Below are 22,351 nucleotides of genomic sequence, written 5' to 3'. Positions count from 1 at the left end.
ATGTCTTCTAAGACTAGTGGAGAAGGCAGTAATTTAACAAGTTATTTCTACATACTTGTACCAAGTGCTCCATTATACAAAGGGTCTTGGGAACACAGATTCCCAATGGATGAAGGATACATCCTTCAGTCTGAGATATTCTGGAAAGGTTTTCCAAGGAAGTCACACCTGACCTGAGTTTTAAAGGATGAGTAGAATTTAGGGGAAGAATGAACAATATTTAATATGTGAAAAGGTTTTCAGTACTTTAAGAATTAGCATATGGTGATCTGTCAACACAAATTTAATTGAAGTGTTTGCTTCGATTTTCCTAAGTGATGTTGGACCAGAACAGCTTCTTGCTTCAAAGTTTTCTTTAGTGGATTGTCTTTGTTCTTGGCAAAATGCCATTGCAATAAAGAACCAGATGCAACTTTCCATTGTAATCACAGCCCATTTTACTGAACACCTATTCACAGCAAAAAAGATATTTATTTTTTAGGTTAGTGTCCATGAGAAAGGAGTAAGATTTTTTGACAATATTTCCCAGATTGTGTTTCCTCTAATATTTTTCTGCTGAATGTTGATAGATATATGATTTTAGAGAGAGAGATAGAGACTAGAGAGGGGAGAGAGAGACTCAGGGTGTTGGCGTGGGTACAGTCCACTGACCTCCTTTGGATGTCCGCAGTTTGTGTGTGTGTGTGTGTGTGTGTGTGTGTTAGTTCTGGGGGAAATAAGTTAGGTAAATGTCCTGTGCATTGTAAGATGTTTAGCTGTATCCTTGACAAAAAAATGTCTGCAGACATTTGTCAAATGTCTTTTGGGGGAACTGACTCCCAGCTTGAGAACCACTGGTCTAGACTGTAAGTCCTTGAAGGCAGAGGCTCTGCCTTTTCCCTGAGTCCACAGTGCAAGTTAGATATATAGTTAACGAATAAGTGTTTGTTGAATAAATAAACTAGACCTTATGATCAGGAAATATCAGATTGTCCAGATTATAAACCTATCAGACCATAAACAAGAAAGCTTAGCATTATTAGTACTGTTTTACTATCTAAATTAGCAAGTAAATTGATAAATATAACTGCTGTATAATCTCCTATCTGTATAAACCATAATAATGCAGGGTAATTTGTAGAAGATTAATGGATCATCTCCATCCTGAACACAATGATGGCCCCCAGAGTCTAGAGATGGTTTTATAAATTTAAAAATTATAAATGCATATAATTTTGTAAGCCTAGCTATAGATCTAATGATACTCATAAAAGGTTTTCTTCACTAACCTACATACTATCTAATTTTGATGTTCCCTATACTTAAAATAATAGCAACATGGTAAAATATTAGAAATTTAGGGAACCTTAGGTCAAAAGATACCCTAAATTCTCTATATCAGAGTATGTTTAATGAATAATAAGATCTCAATAATTGTGACTATCATCAACATCATCATCATCATCATCATCATTATTATCATCATCATGAAGGGAATATTATCCTTTATGACCAATTAGCACACCGAATATCTTTCAATCTCTTCAGGACCTCCAACCAGCCTGTTTCAGCCACCTCGTCGTCCTGGCCTTGGCACTGTTGGAAAACCAATTCGACTGTTAGCCAATCATTTTCAGGTTCAAATTCCTAAAATAGATGTATATCACTATGATGTGGATATTAAACCAGAAAAACGGCCTCGTAGAGTCAACAGGTAAGGATTAGAAAGAATAGACTTCTATGTATTTAAATGCATGTAATTTATTTATTATGTATCATACTGTTCTCTAAATTCTTTCAACATGTAGGCTTTGTTTTTTGCTAAGATGATCAGTTTGTGGATCCACATTTGCTGCCTAATACTTGATTATCCTCCAAAGATTCTAACAGAATGATGAGTACATTGTTGTTCAATCAGTAAATACTTATTGAAGGAAGAAGAAAGGTCACTCTTTTGTTGTCCAACAGTAGCAGAAATTTATATTTTACATTAGTGCCTATGGGAAATAGAACTATCTAAAAATTCAATTTTTATGGTTAAATGTTGGTATTGGACATGAGAAAAATGTAAATGTAAAGACAGAAGAATCATCTTGGAGTATTGAAAAAAGTAAGCTGAGTGAGAAACTCTATTTAATTCTAGCGTTATCCAAGAGGGATCTGGATGAGATGATTTAAGAATTGTGGTCTGTATGACAGGAATTTACCAAGTGTGAAGACAGCCCTATAGCAAATATTATTACAGTGTGCTAAGAACACCTACTTTCCTTTCCTCTGTTTCCACACTATCATAGTCACGCAGTCTTTAATATTAAGATTCTTGCTTCTCTAGGATGCTCTTGCTATCACTAACATTGGTAAGACAGAGCAGCTGACTTTTCATTGACTCTAGCATTCCAAAATCTCACAGGGCCTGCATACAGTGTGATCTGGCATATCGGCAAGAACACTTAAGTTATGCATGCTAGATTGAGAGAAAGGTTCTCATTCTAAAAAGAAAGAAACTACATTGGTAATCTTTATGAGGATATTTTACAACATTCCCTTCTCTGCTTGGGAGCACTTTAGAATAAAACAAGACAGTATGCAGAATAATAAATTGCCAGCAGTAGTCAAAGGAGTTGACTTATTCCTTTGAGTATAATACATCTTAGATTTATTGATGCTCAGATTTCTGAATTTCTGCCCACTCTCTTTTCCAAAACCAGTATACTTGAATAAGGATGTTTATTTGTTAACAAACTTATCATTCAGTTGTGAACGTGCCATATATAGATACCAAAGAGACGTTATTCTTATAAGGGTATGTTTTTCATAGGGGAGGAATTTGGAAAGCAGGAGTTTGATAGGATGCCGTAAATTTTAACCCCTCTTTCCTTTTATTCCCCCCCTTTTGTTATCATCTCGTAGTTGCTTTTGTTCACTTGTTGCTACCTTTCTTTAGTTAAGTATTTTTTTAATTACTTGAATCAGTTGTCACCTTAACCCTTACTTTTTCCAAGGAATTTTGAACTGAATTTAGATGATTAGGGTATCATGACAGTTTACTTAATGTTCACTATTTCTCAAAGCTAACCTCCACTATCTCCATTATTATTAAGGGAGGTGGTAGATACAATGGTGCGGCACTTTAAGATGCAAATATTTGGTGATCGGCAGCCTGGCTACGATGGTAAAAGAAACATGTACACAGCACACCCACTGCCAATTGGACGGGATAGGGTAAGTGTTAACAGTAAGAAATATTTATTAGACTTAGGTCATTTAGTAGTAATTACATAGGACAAAAATATTTCCCTTTCTAATAACAATTCAATTCTTAGTTGTTTCTCATAGTGATGATAGATTTGTTTTTCTGTCTGTATTCTCTTGTCCCCTTAGTTAATTGATAATTGAAGATGAGACGAGCATTAGCATTTAGGTTGGTTATGTCTTCTTTACATATATTCTAAATTTCTACTATCTGAATCCGAACAATGTATTTTTTATAAATTATAGAATATTATATAACACCCACTTATGAAAATATTGATAATACCATGATAACTTTTTAAAATATTTATTTTTAAAATTAGAAAGCAAAATGTAAATATTTGCTCATTGTAAACTTATTCAGACATTCAAGAAATGCTGTGATTTTTTGCCTTTCCACCTGTCTGCACCCCTCAATCCCATTTTTCTTTTCAGAAGAAACTACTCTAATAGTTTGGTATGTATCCTTCCAGATCTTTTCATGTGCATTAATTATTTGTACATTTGCTTATAAACATTCTTATTTGTTTTCATATTGTTCTATGATATATTTTTTCATTTAACAATATGTCTGGGAGATGTTTCCATTTCTGTACATTTAAATCTACCTTCTTATTTTTTTAATTCAAAATTTTTTATCATGGTAAGGTATACATAAAATTTACGATTTTAATCCCTTTTAAATGTACAGTTCAGTGGCATTAAGTATATTCATATTGTTGTGCAGTTGTGACCACTATCCATCTCTCGAACTTTTTAGCATCTCACCCTGAAACTCTGTACCCACTGAACAGTAGCCCCCCATTTCCTCCTCCCCCTGTCCCTGATAACCACTATTCTCCTTTCTATCTCTATGAATTTGACTATTCTAGGTATCTCATATAAGTGCAATCATACAATAGTTGTCATTCTGTGTCTGTCTTGTTTCACTGAGCATAAAGCTTTCAAGGTTAATCCATGTTATAGCATCTACCTTATTTTTAAACTATTGCATAATATTTGATGTTGAATTATTCCCCTATTGATGGACATGTAGGTTGTTTCCAATGTTTTGCAATTACAGAAAGTGTTAAATGTCTTTATGCATACACTGTATTGAATATTCCTGGGATCTTTCAGCCTTTATAAATATGTATGTATATGTATTTTTCCATAGGTTGATATGGAAGTAACCCTTCCAGGAGAGGGTAAAGACCAAACCTTTAAGGTGTCTGTTCAGTGGGTGTCAGTTGTGAGCCTTCAGTTGCTTTTAGAAGCATTAGCTGGGCATTTGAATGAAGTCCCAGATGACTCAGTACAAGCACTTGATGTTATCACAAGACACCTTCCCTCTATGAGGTTAGTACCTTAGTTGGAATTCTTTGCCACAGATGTCCAACTTGTTTTTAATAGTTTGCGTTGGAGCCATTGAAAGGTTTCTGCATAAGTCATAGTTCATACTTGCTTTCAGTTTGCAAAGTTGGGAGCGAAATGAAAGACTTTTCAAGCTTTTATTGTGAAACATGCAAACTTTTTATTTCTTCAGGTACACTCCAGTGGGCCGTTCCTTCTTCTCACCTCCTGAAGGCTACTACCACCCTCTGGGAGGGGGCAGGGAGGTCTGGTTTGGCTTTCATCAGTCTGTGAGACCTGCTATGTGGAATATGATGCTCAATATTGATGGTAGGCTGGAACGCTCTTTACTGTTTACTCTTTTGGTTGTTTTTCTCGGTCCTTTCCCTTTCCCTGAAGCTAAGTATTCTTCCTCTCTGTTTGTTAGTATCTGCAACTGCTTTCTACCGGGCTCAGCCTATCATTGAGTTCATGTGCGAGGTTTTAGACATTCAGAACATCAATGAGCAGACCAAACCTCTAACAGACTCTCAGCGTGTCAAGTTTACCAAAGAAATCAGAGGTAGGTATTTTCATTACTATAGTCTTGGAGAGGCATTTCAGCATGGTGCAAGGAACATAGTCTTGGAGTCGAACTTACCTGGGTTTCCCATCCAATCCCAGCTAGTTATATCAGTGGAACCTTGGGTAAATTACTTAACCACTGGGAGCTTTAGTTTATTCATTTTCAAGGTAAGGATAATAATATGTGTCTTGTAAGATTGTGGTGAGAATTAAATGCGATTAGATGTATAAAGCTTCTGTCACAGTACCTAGCACATATCAGGTACTTGGTAACTATTACCCTTACTCATTTAAACACTTCCATTTTAATAAAATAATACCAGTTTATTTTCCTTTTGGAATTTCTTTTCTTCTTTGCTTGTGATTAGTTATCTTCTCTCACTAGAATATAAGCTTCATTAAGGCTTTCTCGAGACCCAAAAAGAGGCACCAGAAAATAACTGATACTTAATAGATATTTATTGAATGAAGTAATAAATTAAAGTGGTTGCAAATCTTAAGTCATCTGGGTTCTAATATTTTCTGCTTAGCTGAGGCTTTTTGCCTATACATGATAAAATTGTTCCCATATCCTTGCAACTTTACAATGTCATGCCTTTTTGAAGACATTCAAATTTGTTTTTGTCACTATGATTTCAGGCAATACTGATGTTTTAACTTTTTTTTTAACTTCAGGTCTTAAAGTTGAAGTGACCCACTGTGGCCAGATGAAACGAAAATATCGAGTTTGTAATGTGACTAGACGGCCAGCCAGTCATCAAACGTATGTTAACCACATCTAAAATGATGCCAAAACATTTTTAGTAATAGGGAAAGGTATTATAATCATTTGAAAAATTGGTATCTCATATTTTGATTTTTAAAATCACTGGCATCTTCATGTTTAAGCACCAAAGCTTTAAAAAATGTTTTAAAAGTTTTTGATAGATACTTGTAAAACGTATTTCCTGCCTTGAATTAATTTCACCTCTTAAACAGAGTATGCTAAACATAGAACAACTTTTATATAATGATGCAGAGTCATCATTGTAAGCATCATTTATTATACTGTTGTAATTTTCCATGCATGGCCCAAAGGGTCTATTAAGGCCTGTAAGTCATATAAGGCTGTCATGGGAAGATATATATTGCTTTGTGTTTTGTGTGGGTTTTTCTTCCTTCTTTTGTAGCTAGCTGTCACTTCTTCCAGCTGTCAGTGTGTGCAGTAGCCTCCAACAACACACTCATTTCCACTTCCCCAATCTCATTTTTCTTATTTTTTTATTAAAAATTATTGGGGTGACATTCATTAATAAAATCAAGTAAGTTTCAAGTGTACAATTCAACAGTATGTCATATATATATATTGCATTGTGTGTTCACCCCCCAAAGTTAGGTTTCCTTCCATCACCAAGTATTTGACCTCTTTTAACCCTGTCTACCTCCCCACTCCTTCCCTTCCGTCTGGTAACCACTAATCTACAGTCTGTGTCCATGAGTCTCTGTTTGTTCGTCATGTTTGTTTATTGCTTTGAGTTTTATATCCCACATGAGTAAAATCATGGTTTTCAACTCCCAATCTCATTTTTCAAATTACTCAACTTCTAATCCATTATGAACTATGCCTAATGAAAAAGTATGTATTAAAATGATTGTTAAATTAACAGATATATGTTTTCTTAAAATCTAGATTATTTAAATTCATGTCACATATACATAAATATTGCCTCTTCTAAGTCAAAAGCATGAACTTAAATATAAAAACTTTACATTATTTTGGTTACTAAGAAGGCTTTTAAAATTTTTTAATTTTTTTTGTTTATATTCTAATCTTACTTTGTTTTAGATCTATGGTTCTCAATTTTTAAACTTTAGCGTGTATCAAAAGCTCCTGAAGTTTTGGGTGACCTGTGGATAAATGTGGTATATTAATTCAGTCTGATCTGAATAAATTCTTCAGTCTGAACTCATGTACACATTACATGAATTTCTTAAGAGTTATAAAGTGATATTTCATATATTCATATTATATCATTGACCTCATTCCCTAGGGGGAAAAAATGTTATAAAACCTATAAAATTAGTATTTAGAATTTTAGCATTTCTTTCAAGAGGAATTGTATCTTTTTCATTATTTAATTACTTTACATAACCCTGTAAGAATAATTATACTTATAGACCTACATAATTTTTATATGAAAATTAAAAGCACATACATTTAAATATCACATAAATGATACTGTATTGTTACCTTTTGGAGCTGTAACAGTTAAGAAAAAAAGATTAAAGTTAGTATTGTGCCAGATATTTGAGATAACTTGCCCACCGCAAGAGCCAAATAAAGAGTCTCTTAAATCATGCTCCCCAGTTTATACCAAATACCCTGGCATTGTCTCAATTTCATGTATTTGGTCTTGTTGCTTCTAAATCTGACCTCTAGTGAGTCTGTATTTTATGATTCTATAGCTTCTTCTTCTTTTAAAATCTTTTAAAACTTTAATTAAAATTTTTTCTCATCCTAGATTTAAAAAAACATGGAAAATTCCAACAGAAGCACTGTTCTGATTAAGAACTAAAATGACTTAAATGAAAATGTTCAAATAAATATTGACCTTTGTTTTTTAAGTGACTCATCAAGATAGAAAATGTTAGTAGACTTCTGTTTGTTTGCTTAAGGAAAACAACTTGAAATTTCTAAAAAGACATTGTCTCCTATAGTTTTCCTTTACAGCTAGAAAATGGTCAAGCTATGGAATGTACTGTAGCTCAATATTTTAAGCAAAAGTATAGTCTGCAGCTGAAATACCCCCATCTTCCCTGTCTCCAAGTGGGACAAGAACAAAAGCATACATACTTGCCACTTGAGGTAAGCTAAACTAAATTTTCTTTTGCCAATCTGCCAATTTCTTGAATGAGTTTTTTTTTAAAACTGTATTCTAAGCTAGTGGTAGAATTTAGTATTAATTTCTAAGATATTTTAGGCAGATAACTGTATAATGGAACTTTCTTTTTTCTTTTTTCATTTTTCTTTTTTTCTTTTTCTTTTTTTTGGATATGGAAGATGTAAGATGAAGTTTGGCAGTTTGAAGATAGAGAAGCCCATTACACAAACAAATTTCTCTTTGCCTTTTGGTAGGTCTGTAATATAGTGGCAGGACAGCGATGTATAAAGAAGCTCACAGACAATCAGACTTCCACGATGATCAAAGCCACAGCAAGATCTGCTCCTGACAGACAGGAAGAAATCAGTAGACTGGTCAGTAAGGCATGGTCTTTAAGATAAGCTAGCTTTACGATGAAAAAAACAAAACAGTAGAAACTCCTGATGGGACACAGTTACTCTTTGGTTTTTATATATACAGGCTTTCCTGTTCTTTAGGTGAAGAGTAACAGCATGGTGGGTGGACCTGATCCATACCTTAAAGAATTTGGTATTGTTGTCCATAACGAAATGACAGAGCTTACAGGCAGGGTACTTCCAGCACCAATGCTGCAATACGGAGGCCGGGTAAGCTTTTTATTTTATTCAGCAAGCTTCTTCCAATAACCAGTCAAAAACTGAATAATTGAGGGCTTTTCTACACCACCACAGTGAATTTACCCATAGTTTTGCTCATTATTGCTCTTTGTCTTTTGGCTAATACCAAATAGAGTTCTGTTTATCCCCTCATCAACATTCAAATGGCCTTAGATTGTAATGTATTTTCTCTTTTCTTTTGTTTCTTTTTTGTGTTTTTTTTTTTTAAAAAAAAAAAAGTAGCCCCACCCCAACCGGGGGTCAGAGTTCTGTTTATCCCCTCATCAACATTCAAATGGCCTTAGATTGTAATGTATTTTCTCTTTTCTTTTGTTTCTTTTTTGTGTTTTTTTTTTTTAAAGAATAAAACAGTAGCCACACCCAACCAGGGTGTCTGGGACATGCGAGGAAAGCAGTTTTATGCTGGCATTGAAATTAAAGTTTGGGCAGTTGCTTGTTTTGCGCCTCAGAAACAATGTAGGGAAGATTTACTAAAGTGAGTATCTTCATATTTTCAGCTTAGTAATATCCCTTACAGATATGAAAATACCATCTTTATGTGAATGTGCTGTGTTCACTGGCACTAAATCCCTGACTCCTATAGTGACACCATCTGGCTATAGGAAAAAGGCCTTGTATTATATAGTAAATTGCCAACTTGGGCATTACATTAAGAATCTAAGTCAGCTTCCTTAGATTTAGAACAGAAATTTGTGACTAACAAGGGTGAAGCAGTGCCAGTTGGCAAATTCTTGGGTTCTTAGTGAAGCTTTCTTTGGTATTAATTGTATCTTTTCAGCTAAGATAAAAACTAGTTTATTTTTAATCATCATAATTTACTAGGAAGCGTGTTTCACTGCAGGGTCTCTGACTAAGATCACTGGTTCATATCTTACAGATGCAGCTATTAATATAAAGGAAGTTAGTGAGAAGGGTGGGAAAATCAAGGCAGGAAAACGGAACTGGTATGAAAGAAAAGAATCCTACAAAATATTGGCAAATGCACAAAAGAAACTATTCTGAAAGCTTTATACATAAATCGAAGTAACTTCTTCATTCTAAAGTTTAAAATTTCATAATTTTGCTTTTTTGAAGTGATGATTTCTTTTGACATTTTATGGAATCAAATCTGTTACCAATTTGACTGTAATCCTAAATGCATTGATTTTGTCACAGTGTGTATCTGTGTTCTCAGTGGAACACAAGCTTGCAAGCTTATCCAGCTAGTCTTCTACAAGGCATACCAAAATTACCTGAAATTTTGACTTTACTTTTTCTTCAGTCCAGAATTACTGACTTGAGTGTTTAAAAAAATCTTTGGATAGGAATGGTATTCAAGTCCCTGGGGCCCAGCTGAGGCATAATTATTTAAAAATTCAAAATGATAATCTGATATCTGAATAATATAGATTCTTCTGCATTATAATTGCAGTGTTACATCTGCCAGTCTACTTTGGGCAACCAGTAAAAGATTTTTTTTGTTGTTTATTTGTTTGTGTCTAATTTTACCTAAGAATTTTCAGAACTGAGAGAAGTATCATTAAGAGAAATAAATGCTAAGAATATACTCTGAAATGAAAGCACTGTGCCACTGGTTCTATTTTTACAGGAGTTTCACGGACCAGCTCCGTAAAATCTCTAAGGATGCAGGAATGCCCATCCAGGGTCAGCCATGTTTCTGCAAGTATGCACAAGGTGCAGACAGTGTGGAGCCCATGTTTAAACATCTGAAAATGACATATGTGGGCTTACAGCTAATAGTGGTTATCTTGCCCGGGAAGACGCCAGTATATGGTATGGGACCCCTTTAATGCTGAACGAGTGATGATTTCAATACTAAATGTAACAGTCAGGACAAGTTAGGTTGCGCTGTAGTCACAAACACCCCCACTCTCTCAGTGTCTCAAAGCAGCAGCGGTTTACTTTTTGCTCCTGCTCTGTGTCCATTGAGTGTAGATTGCAGCCTCTATTCCATGTTATCTTATCATTTTCACTCTGGGACCAAGGTTGGCAGAGCAATTGCTATTTGGAATGTGGCCCCATGGAAGAGAGAACAGAGAGCTCTGGAGAGTTCTTAACATCTGCACCTTCTTGGCCACAACCAGCTGTGTAGCCTACGCAGTCTATGTGGGGGAAGTGGGAATGGGCCCAGTAGAATTACACTGGGGCATACAGTGTAATTCTACTGTAGTCCTAAAAACAAGTAGAACTCAAATGTTGGTTAAAAGCACATAAGGATATCAGAATGGGGATGAGTGGGGAGCCTACTACTTCCAGAAAAGGAGTTGTTTAGTCTGTCTACTATAAGAAGAACGATACAAAGTTCTTTTTGCTATCATCCAAGTAAAGGGTTTGGGAATACAGACCAGCTATTTGAACTTTGTAAAATATCTCTGTATTTGCTTCTTTTGTTACCCTCTGTTTATCTCTAATGTTTACAGTGGGGGAAAGGGGAAGAAAACAACTTAAAATTCAAAGGGTTGGTGTGTGTAGTGAGAAAGAAGAGCTGGGGAAATCGATTCCTTTGCCAGGACTGTCCTGTAGGAAAAGGAACCTTGGGGGACTGAGTGAATAATGGCAGACACCATCTTAAAATAAAGAAAGTGGGCTAGCTTCAAGGCCTGCAGGAGGGAAGAAAAGGGGAGGGGGAGGATCTACCCAAACTGGAAAAAAAAAATTGTCCTGGGGGTGTAGTAGATGAAAGGACCACTCATGAAAAACATCTAGCACAGTGAACACCATATAATAGGAACTCTGTAAATGTCAATGTGTGGATTTTTTTCCTCTATTCATGGTAATTAGGAGAATATTTAAACATTTTTATAAATTGATTAACTTAATTTTTTTTTTTAGCGGAGGTGAAACGTGTTGGAGATACCCTGCTGGGTATGGCCACACAGTGTGTCCAGGTTAAAAATGTAGTGAAGACCTCACCCCAAACCCTTTCCAACCTTTGCCTGAAGATTAATGCAAAGCTTGGAGGAATTAACAACGTGCTTGTACCTCATCAAAGGTAAGATTCTGAACTCTGTTTTTCCCACTTTTTTACTAAGATTTAACTTATATAATTTACAGTAAAGCATACAAACCTCAAATATGCATCTCAATTGCTTTTTCTTATGTATGTATACACTCATGTAGCCACCACCTGGGTTAAGATATAGAACATTTCCAGTACCTCATCATGCTTTTTTCTTGCCCTTCCTCATAGATAACTCCCAAAGGTAACCACCATTCTAATCTCTATCACCTGTTTTTGAACTTTATATAAATGGAAGCATACAGTATATACTATTTTGTGTCTGTCTTCTTTTGTTCAGTGTTACATCTCTGAGATTTATTCATGTCGTATTAAGTAATAGTTTATTGTTGTATATTATTTTATTATGTGAATGTACCACAAAATGTTAATCTACTCTACCACTGAAGGATATTCTTGTATATTCATTATATAAGTCTTCTACATTTTTGGTGGACTTACGTACTCTTCCTCTTGGGTACATATCCAGAAGTGGAATTGCTGAGTTATAGAGAATACATATATTTCACATTAATAAATGCTATCAAATAGTTTTCCGAATTGGTTGTGCTAATTTACATTTCCACTGAGCGTTCTGGTTGCTCCATATTCTCACCAATGCTTGGTGGTATCAGTTTTTTTATTTTTAGCCATTTTGGTTGAGGGTAACAGCATCCCATTAATGTTTTAATTTGCACTACCCTGACTACAGTCATGTTGAGCACATTTTCATGTGCTTATTGACTATTTGGACATACCATTTTATGATAGGCCTGTTGAGTTCTTTGCCCATTTCTTAGACTGGGTCGTCAGTCTTTTAATTAATTTGTAGTTTCCTTATCTATTGAGATAATATGACTTGTTAACTCTAAGATGGTTTTATGCCAAAGGGCTTTGAAAAATTAAATTTAGGGCTGTGATATTAGTCATTGCCATACTTAAGAAGGTGAAATTGACTAACGTTTGGACAATCATATCACAATTCTCATTTTTGTTCTTGAATGAAACTTTCAGGTAATTAAATCTTTCCTGTAACATCGGTAGATGAGGTATACAGGCCATAGGGGAAATTAACCTAAAGTCTGAAATCATTAATTTTACCCAAAACATTTGAGACAGTGTAGCATAGTGGCTTAGAGTACATACTTCAGTGTCAGACTTCCTGGGTTTGGATTCCAGCTTTACTGCTTCCCGGACATGTGATCTTAGGAAAGTTCCTTATCCTCTTATCCTCAGTTTTTAAATCTGAAAATTGAGAAGATAATTGTATCACCCTCATAGAATTCTTGTGAGAACTAAATGAGTTAACATATATAAAGTACTTAGACAGTGGCAGGTACACAGTTATGTAAGCTGTTATTATGTTATATTTATGTATGTTAGGTATACACATTCACTGTTGTGCTGCTCTGTGCCAGGACTATGTTGTATGATATTTATAAATACAACATAGCCTCTGTCCTCACGGAGGTACCTATTCTTTAATACTTATTACATCTTTAGTGCCTGTTATATGAGATTTTTATATTTGGGATGCCTCCAAGATTATACTTTAAGAATCAATATTCAGTTCCAAATCTTACTTTTAAGAATTTATTCGAGACTTCTGTGATATTTTTCTTCTTGATTCCTCAGAGAAATCAGTGCCAAATAAATGAATTCATTCTTTCAACAAGTATTTATTGACTGCCAACTGTGAGCCAGGCGGTGTTCTAGGCACTAGAGATAAAGCAGTGAGCAGGACAAAACAAAACAAAATTCCTGCCCTGTGGAGCTTACATTCTTTGTGTGTGTGTACAATAAATAAGTAAAATATGTGGTGTAAGTGTTAAGTGCTATCGATAAAAATAAAACAGGGAAGGAGATAAACTTGATTCTCTTTTCTTTTTCACGTCTCACATCTTAAAAAGAATTGGGTGTTTTATTTACATTCTGCAATTCAGTATCCATTGTAAGAATTCCCATGAACCCAAGAAAACCTGTTCTAGAAAAGTTTTCCCTTTTAAATTTGAGTCAAGTCCTCTTTTTTAATTCTTCCCTTCCTACTATTACAGAAGAACCATCTTGACTTCTGCAGTCAATTCACATTCATTGTATGGGGTGCCACAGATACTCATTGAGCCTTAGAGTTCTCTCTCAATGGGCACAAGTCTTTATTCTTTCTTATAAGATTATATCTGTGATTGTATCTGATGAGCTTGCTAAAACCTAATATTTTCATCTGTATATCTGAGTGGCAATGTCTCCTTAAATCTGAGCAGGCCATCCGTGTTCCAGCAGCCTGTCATCTTCCTGGGAGCAGATGTCACACACCCTCCTGCAGGGGATGGGAAGAAGCCTTCCATTGCTGCTGTCGTTGGCAGTATGGATGGCCACCCCAGCCGGTACTGTGCCACTGTTCGGGTACAGACTTCCCGCCAGGAGATCTCTCAGGAGCTCCTCTATAGTCAGGAGGTAATCCAGGACCTTACTAACATGGTTCGAGAGCTGCTGATCCAGTTCTACAAATCCACACGCTTCAAACCCACACGGATCATCTATTACCGTGGAGGGGTATCCGAGGGACAAATGAAACAGGTACTCTCATTATCCCATAGTTACCCATAGTTACCCTTTGGGGCTTCTAGGTATCTGCCACTCTGCGTAAATCAGATCTGAGAGATACTAGGTGAGTTCTCAGTTAAATGTCATTCCATTTCTAACTCCTAGGTAGCTTGGCCAGAACTAATTGCAATTCGAAAGGCATGTATTAGTTTGGAAGAAGATTACCGGCCAGGAATAACCTACATTGTGGTACAGAAAAGACATCACACACGACTCTTCTGTGCAGATAAAACAGAAAGGGTAAGAAAACACAAGATAAGCTTCATTATCTGATGCAGATAAATGTGTTTTTAAGTGGGCATACATATGATTTTTTTTTCTAAAAACAGAAGTGACAAATAATAATCTAATATACTAACTACAGTTGATCTTATATGATTAATTCTGAATTAATTGCTATTTGCTACTTTTTGCTGCTAGTGTCTGAGGCACAGTTCTAGAGTATTAAGAATTTCTCTTCTAAATAATTTTATATCTGTGGAGATGTTAAGGTACAAATTTTGAACATTTATGATGTCACACTTATTAACCATGGACAGGTTGCTTAACTTCTCTAAGCCATGATGTTCTCATTATATAAAAAGTATTGAAAACAATACCTATCTCAGAGTTGTTGTAAGGATTAAATTAATAAATAAATGTTAATTTGGGGTACAGTTCCCAGCACTTGATAAAAGACATTTTGTTTAATCTGTTTATGATCTGATATTTATGTGTAAACTAGGTAAATACATGATATTAGATGACTTTACTTCTATGATATTTTTGATAACATTACTTCATTTTTTCTGGGTCCTCCCTGATCTACCCCCAGGGAGACCAGTTCTCTCTGTTGCCTACTCATATAATCTTGTGGGTCACTCCCTTATTTTCTAGTACGCCCTTAGTTTTTGTCTCTAATCCAAGCCTGAGCCATTTCTTTTTGTTTTCTGAATCATTGCAGAATTAAGGTTTTTCTCCTTGGGCTCCAATCAGATCAGATTCAAAGTGCTGTTTTCCCCATTGCCCAAACCCTGACTCAGTAGTACTTCTTAGACTCTGCTAATACAAAGTCTCTGAACTCTTGCCTGAGCTTCGGGCACAAAACATTCTGCCACCCCTGCCTTAACTGCATGGTCACCTTTCCATTCCTCTGTCAGCTTGCTATCCACGTAGCTTTGAGACCTGGATTATCTTTCTAAAATCTCAAGCTATCTCATAGTTTTGTTCTTTACCATCCAGTGTCACTCCTAACCATTCAAGATTGACAGTTCCAGTCCTTGGTCTACTGTGCACCCTGACACTTACCAACATCTTCAGTGCCTCTTGCCAATCTCCAACTCTGAACCAGTTGACTTGCCCATTTTCATTGCTTCTATTTAGGCTGGTAGAGATGGCTGTAGAAAAAAGTCATTTGTTTTCAAATTCATGATAGCAAATCTCAACCATGTTACAAATTCATGATAGCAAATCTCAACCAGGCCTTTGAGGCTGTAATTTTTTCATTTATTTTATTCTCCATAGCATCTGTTTCAAACCTTTATACTCTTCTTAACTCCCCAGCCCCTATTCATGACATCTTCATTGCCAGTAATTTACATTGCCAACAACAGAACAACCTTCTATTTTCCCCAGAAAACAAAATCTAGAAGGCATAGCTTTTCTTGGCTTCTCCTCTACCTTCAAATTTAGTTAAGCCTCGTGTTTTTTCATCTCCTTCCTCACATCGCAGAGGCTAATCCTCTCCACCTATGCTTTCTTTCCCCTGCCTATTCTTTGTCCCTCAACTTTTCCCGCCTCGCTTCATTAATTACCCATTCTTTTCTAAAGTTTCATTCTTTCCCATTCTATTACCTCCTCTCCTCACCCTCTAAAGTTTCCCAGCTCTTCCTTAGTCCCCCAAATAAACTTCTCTTTGCTCTGTTTCTCCTTCAGTCTACTTGCCACCTTATCTTTCCTTCCTTTCGTGACCAAACTTTTAGGAAGAAAATGACTAGACTTTCTATCTTACCTTCTCATATCATACTTCACTTCTCTGTAGCCTGACTTTAATTTCAGCGACTCCACTTAAGTCGCTCTCTTAATGACTTGCTCATTTTGATTCTAGCAATATCTTGTCAGGTCCCCACACTGACCTCTTTGCAGCCTTCTTTGGCCTTAGCACTGTGACTGTCCAGGCTCACTACCCACCTCTGTAATCAGGCTTTCTTTGGGTCCTCTTATTCCTCTGTTTGTTAAACACTAATGTTTCCTGGCATTTCACACTTTTACCTCTTCTTTTTTCGATTTCAACTCTCTGTAGGCTCACCCACTTCTCTGGATTCACTTATTTGCTTATAGATTCCTAAATCTGTATTTCCAGCCGCAAACTTTTCTATGTAGTATCTGACTTGCACTTCTAATTATCTACCAGACAAATTTACTATCATACTCTATAGGCATTATATCAGTCAAGATAGGCTAGGCTAGCCTGTGCTGTGGTAACAAAAAAACTCCAACATCTTAGTGGCCTTCAAAGATTTATTTCTTGCTCACATTACACATTCATTGTGACTCTGCAGCAGCTGTGACCCTGCTCTCTTCCCTTTAGAACCTAGGCTGACAGAGAAGCATGTATCTGGAACATTGCCAGCCATTGTAGCAGAGGGGAAAAAAGATACACGATGAGCCAAGTGCTGGTTCTTAAAGCATCTTCCCAGAAGTAACACATTTCAGGCCACATTTTATCTTCCAAAGCAAGTTACATGGCAACTCCAGAGTTAATTGGGTGGGGAAATATAATCCTCCCCCAGGGATGGGCACAAGACTATTTGGCAACAGTGATGCAAATCTACCACAGGCATTTCAAGCAAAACACGTCTAAACCTTCTACTTACTGTTTTATCCTCATCCAAAACATATTCCTCCCCCAATTTTTCTTTTCTTCTGTTACTTGGCATCAATGTACATTAAGTCAGCCAATCTAGAAACTTCAGAATTGTCTTTAAATTATTCTCCTTTCCTGTCACCCCATATCCAGTTGGTTAAATAGTCCTCTGCCCTGAAATCTCTTGTCTCAATTTTTCTTCTTGTGTGTTCCCTCTGCCCTAGGTAGAACTTTTCTGTATTGCAGGAGACTCCTAGCAGTCTTCATTCTTCCTTCACACATGCATCCTCTGCCTGCTGTTTTTCTGTGGTGTTTAGTATTGTCCCAATGTAGCCAAAACATTACATTTTAGTTTCATATTTCAACATGCCTTCACATACCTTCCATTTCCCATATACATTGCATTTTTATACCTGTAATGCCCATATCCATCCCATACCTTTTTCCATTTTTTTATTAAGGTATAATATAGATAGAGTAAAATTCACCCTTTTTTAGTGTACTGTTCTTCAAGTTTTGACAGATGCATATAGTTGTATAACCACCACCTCAGTAAAGAAGATATAGAATCAGACACACAAATTCTCTTATGCTCTTTCGTAGTCAACCCTTTTCCTCAGTTACAGTCCCTGGCAACCACTGATAGGTGTTCTGTCTCTATAGTTTTGTTTTTTCCCAGCATATCATATAAATGGATTCCCATAGCTTTTGAGTCTGGCTTCTTTCACATAGCATGATGCATTTGAGATTCATCCAGGTTTTCATACGTGTAGTAGTTTGTTCCTTTTTATTGCTGGGTAGTATTTCATGACATGGATGAACCACAGTTTGTTTATACATCCCTGTCTTAAGGAAATATTTGGAGAGTTTCCCATTTTTATCCCATCTCCCCTCTTAACTGCTGCTTACCCTGTAAGGCATGGCTCTGTTGTTTCCTCTCACCAGCTTTTCCCAGTGCCTTCCATAATGCCTTTATCATATTTCATTGCAGTTCAACATCTTGAACTAAACTGCTTTGCAAGAGCAGTTTACTAATTTATTACCAATTAACGTATAAAAGAAAAAAAATGGCCTAAGCTTAGTTTGGCACTTTGATGACTAATTACACTTTTTTTTTGGTAGGTGGGTAAAAGTGGCAATGTACCAGCAGGCACTACAGTGGATAGCACCATCACACATCCATCTGAATTTGACTTTTACCTCTGTAGTCATGCAGGAATTCAGGTAATTTGGAAGTTGGTCCAGATCTTTGACTTGATAGAGAGATGTTTGCAAATTTAGCACCTAGCTTGAGTAGACTTGTTATTAAATACTGTGCATAACTTTGTTAATGCTTGTCTTCTAGAACTGTTGTCTTTTGGTCTAGGTATCTGCTTATAGGTGTGCTAGGCAGGAATACTTCTGAGTTTAAGGAGTATATTTCAATTCTTCTCTCTGGTAGTCAACCCATGTCAGAAATATATTAATCATAAAACTCTCTCTCCAGGGAACCAGCCGTCCTTCACATTACCAGGTCTTGTGGGATGACAACTGCTTCACTGCAGATGAGCTCCAGCTACTGACTTACCAGCTGTGTCATACCTATGTGCGGTGCACACGCTCAGTCTCTATTCCAGCCCCTGCGTATTATGCCCGGCTTGTAGCATTCAGAGCAAGGTATCATCTCGTGGATAAAGATCATGACAGGCAAGTTTCTCAGGCACAATAAAATCTCTTTCTGTGTGTTAGCAGCATGTTTTAAAAAAATGAGCTCCTACTGAAAAGTCTTTGGAGAAGGTTAATTTTCTTTTTAAGGTTTAAATTGCAAGGAGAGAATAAAATTGCACATGTCTTTGAGAACTTATAATGTGACTTTTGGTCCAAGAAATGATCAGGCCTGTTTATACTTGTATGGTGTGCCTAAAGTCTGCCTGAGGAAAGGAATCTAATTTGGAGTTGCCGGTGGTTTTGGAGTTGCCCATAGAGCCAAATGCATTTCACTTCTGCTCAGGTCCTCAGCAGCCTCAGAAGGTGGCCAACACAGTGTCCTGGCTCTAGTCAGAGCAGTCACAGGCCTGTGGATCCTACTTCATACAGGGAAAGTCCTAACCAGTTCACTTTGCCTTCAGTACAATCTGGAAGAATGCACTAGAGTGAACCTGGATGTGTATGTGGGAGAGGAGGAGTGCCAGACCATTCTTATGCTCAAGTAGGGATCCCAAGAGAATCAGACATTTTGACCTGTTACTGAGCTACTATTAAATAGCTAAACAAGTTCTCTGCAGTAATTTTCTTTTCCAAATGACCATCTGTGAAGTGTAGCAATTTCTGGGCTCTTCCCCAAGTCTGAATTCAGCTGCTAAATAGTAGACATTCCACTGCAAGTCTATTTCTGTAAGGGTTGAAAATACGCTATTATGGAAAATGCCCAGCTGTGACTTTTGTACCTTTCATTCTGTAGTATACATTCATTCATTCGACACATTTATTAGGCATTGACTGTGTGCCCAGCACTGTGCTAAGTACTAAAAATACTAAGACGAGGAGCACATGTTCCTGGGATTTTATGTTTCAGTATGGGAAATAATACAGATAAACATAGAACTGACAATTAGCCCAGAGCAGTATAGGTGGACGTGCAATGGGACATCAGAGGAAAGGCTGTTAGAAAAGATTTCATAGCTGGATGGATAAGATTTGGCTCTACAAAGAAGAGAAAAGGATTTTCCAGGCAGAGGGAACAATGGACACAAAGAAGAGAAAGCAAGTGACATGTTTGGACAATAGCAAGTTTTCTTTGGCTGAAGCATATGAAAGGGAACCAGCAGGCATGAAGCTGGAAAGTATGTTAGAGCAAAATTGTCTTTGTTATATGTAAAAAGCTATTCCTGGAATCAGATAGACAGTACTTAACAGTTAATTGGATGTGAGTGGGTGAGAGGAGTCAGAAGAGGGATGGTGATTTATAGTTTACCAAGAGCTTTATAGCATATGGCACCCTTAAGAGGTATGTTCAGAAGTTGTTATTGTTATCCTGAAAGAGTAGAGTTCAGAGGAGTTGTTACTTCTCCAAGGTCACTTTAGCTAGTGAGGGGAAGACAAGAAGAAACTGGTAGCATGATAACATTTGCTGAGTTTTTACTATGTTCCAACACTGAGCTAGGCACATACATTTATTTATTCATTCAACAAATGATTATTGAGACTATACTGTGTGCTGGGCACTAGAGATTCAGTGGTGTGTAAGATAGACAAAGTTGCTGTTTTCTTAGAGTTATATCCCAGTGGGGAAATAAATAATTATCCAATTAATAATTTAATTTTACTTGTTTCTTTCAAATGAAAGAAAAGTAGAAGATCTGTTCCAGGTGGCTCTGACCTAAACTTTAGAGTCAGGGAAAATTTCTCTGGGGGAAATGACATTTGAAGCCTAAAGGAAAAGTAAGCATTAACCAGACACAGTGGCCAATGTAAGTCCTTATGGAGGCACCATTAAGGATTTGGGTCTTTGTAGACATTATTTAATTATTACGTCAGCCACTAAATAAGTTATATTGCATTTTCCAGTTAAGCAACTGATATTTAGAGAAATAATACAAACTATTTAAGGAACCACAGCTTGAGCCTAAGATTTTGAATCCAGTACTATTTGTGCTATTTGAAACATGCGAAGTTTGAAATGATCTTTTGTTACACGTGTTTTTTTGTCGTTTTTTTTGTTTTGTTTTGTTTTGTTTTGTTTTTTTGCTTTATTCTCTTTACAGTGCAGAAGGCAGTCATGTGTCAGGACAGAGCAACGGCCGAGATCCTCAGGCCTTGGCTAAAGCCGTGCAGATCCATCATGATACCCAGCACACAATGTATTTTGCCTGAGAGTCTCAGAAGAATAGCTCAACCAATTTGGCACCCCATGCAGCCTCAAAATGTTTCAAATGCCTACTGCCTCTAGAGAGAGCCAAGTTGACTTCAGGTTGTCTTCTACCAGCAGCTCGGAATAGTTGCACTGAATATATACTTCACAGCACTGTCTGATGCATCAACAAAATTGAGCCATTTTTTTTAAAGTAATAGATACTCATAGATTGTCTTTTCTGATGCACTGGACTGAATTTTTACCTCAACATGCAAAGGCTGATCAGCCTGAACTTTCTAAAGGACTTTACAAGAAAGGTTTCTATGGAATATTTTGCTAGCTGTGGTGTTCACCGCATCCCTCTAGTCTTATAAAAGAAGATTATTCCTTTTTTCTGTATTCATCGAGTGGGATGTATGCATAAGTGGGAGAGAAAAACCAAACAATCTACTTCGGTTCAGCGTAACTATTTACTCGTGTGGGTCCATAGACTTTTTAATGGAGATTTCTGACTTCGCCACTGTAAATGCCTTTAATGAGCATTAATTTTGAAAGTTTTACAGAGTTTTATTAGTTTTACTACTTAATCTTATTGATCTTTACAGACTTGTGCTAGTGCAAGTCTAAGTCTAGGCTGCCAAGCAATTGCACTATATTTGGCTCCAGATTCAAACAGGCAGTTCTCTTATTTGGTTGACTTTTGTGAATGTGTAACACAAACAGATATAACGCATGTCACGGTGACAAATAACACTGCCATGGTAAAAGTACTCATGTTTCCCCCTCTTTGAAAAAAATTAGCTGTTAGTATTTTTCAAAGTTTTCAAAAGTGCCCATTTTATGCTGCTGTGTGGTTTCTTAGATCTAAATGATTTTTAAACTTTTCTCATAGAAAGTTAACTTTGGCAATAAACATTTTTTAAGATCCTTCCTCTTCCTTCCCCTGACAATGTAGTTTTGTAGATGAGATTTCGGTATGATTTTATCAGCTATTTCTTATAGATCATAATCTGGCAATTTCTGAAACAGTCAGAAAAGACATATATTTCCATGCCTTTTTAAAGAATTATTTTTTATCTGTTTTATAGTCACAGTTGGTGTCCTGTCACTTTGTTTTAAAATAAGCTAGAACCAGGATGCTTCCTTACTGGATAGGCTTTGCCAGTCCTTAAGGTACATTGAGTGATGCTGCAACTTGCAAAAATGTACCAGCATTTAAAACTTTTTTTCCTGGGAATCAAGGTTACTTATACAATTACTTGCAGTGCAAATTTTGTGCTTCTTTATCAACCTGAAATGTACTTGGTGAGGTTTCCTTCCTTTTATTAAATGAAAACTGCATAGAAAGGTTGATTTTTCTTAATAGATTCTGGATTCCGATCACTGGGAGACGGGATTCCAAACAAACGGATCTAAAGAGTATCAGTT

General features: G+C 36.4%; 1 protein-coding gene across 1 annotated transcript; it reads left to right on the top strand.

The window, feature by feature from the left end:
* Positions 1 to 1,418: 1,418 nt before the first annotated feature.
* Positions 1,419 to 22,270, top strand: LOC102898136 (protein argonaute-4). Its single transcript, XM_015599037.2, has 17 exons — positions 1,419 to 1,693; positions 3,081 to 3,201; positions 4,388 to 4,569; positions 4,757 to 4,893; positions 4,991 to 5,125; positions 5,803 to 5,890; positions 7,825 to 7,972; positions 8,243 to 8,362; positions 8,486 to 8,614; positions 8,986 to 9,119; positions 10,233 to 10,417; positions 11,477 to 11,636; positions 13,904 to 14,219; positions 14,352 to 14,486; positions 18,214 to 18,315; positions 18,578 to 18,777; positions 20,835 to 22,270. The coding sequence occupies exons 2-17, from the start codon at positions 3,097 to 3,099 to the stop codon at positions 20,941 to 20,943; spliced, it is 2,385 nt and encodes a 794-aa protein (XP_015454523.1). The 5' UTR covers positions 1,419 to 1,693; positions 3,081 to 3,096; the 3' UTR covers positions 20,944 to 22,270.
* The last annotated feature ends 81 nt before the right edge of the window (positions 22,271 to 22,351 follow it).

The sequence above is a fragment of the Pteropus alecto genome, unplaced genomic scaffold (assembly GCF_000325575.1).
Source record: "Pteropus alecto unplaced genomic scaffold, ASM32557v1 scaffold39, whole genome shotgun sequence".
Classification (NCBI taxonomy): domain Eukaryota; kingdom Metazoa; phylum Chordata; class Mammalia; order Chiroptera; family Pteropodidae; genus Pteropus; species Pteropus alecto.
The sequence above is the reverse complement of the archived record's forward strand: the minus strand, read 5'-3'. Positions and strand labels throughout refer to the sequence as shown.

Excerpts from the sequence above, each read along its gene's own strand:
- LOC102898136 (XM_015599037.2), top strand. The coding sequence starts at position 3,097 with ATGGTGCGGCACTTTAAGATGCAAATATTTGGTGATCGGCAGCCTGGC. Across the intron at positions 4,894-4,990 it reads TATGATGCTCAATATTGATG|TATCTGCAACTGCTTTCTAC; the intron begins GTAGGCTGGAAC and ends TCTGTTTGTTAG. Across the intron at positions 10,418-11,476 it reads CGGGAAGACGCCAGTATATG|CGGAGGTGAAACGTGTTGGA; the intron begins GTATGGGACCCC and ends TTTTTTTTTTAG.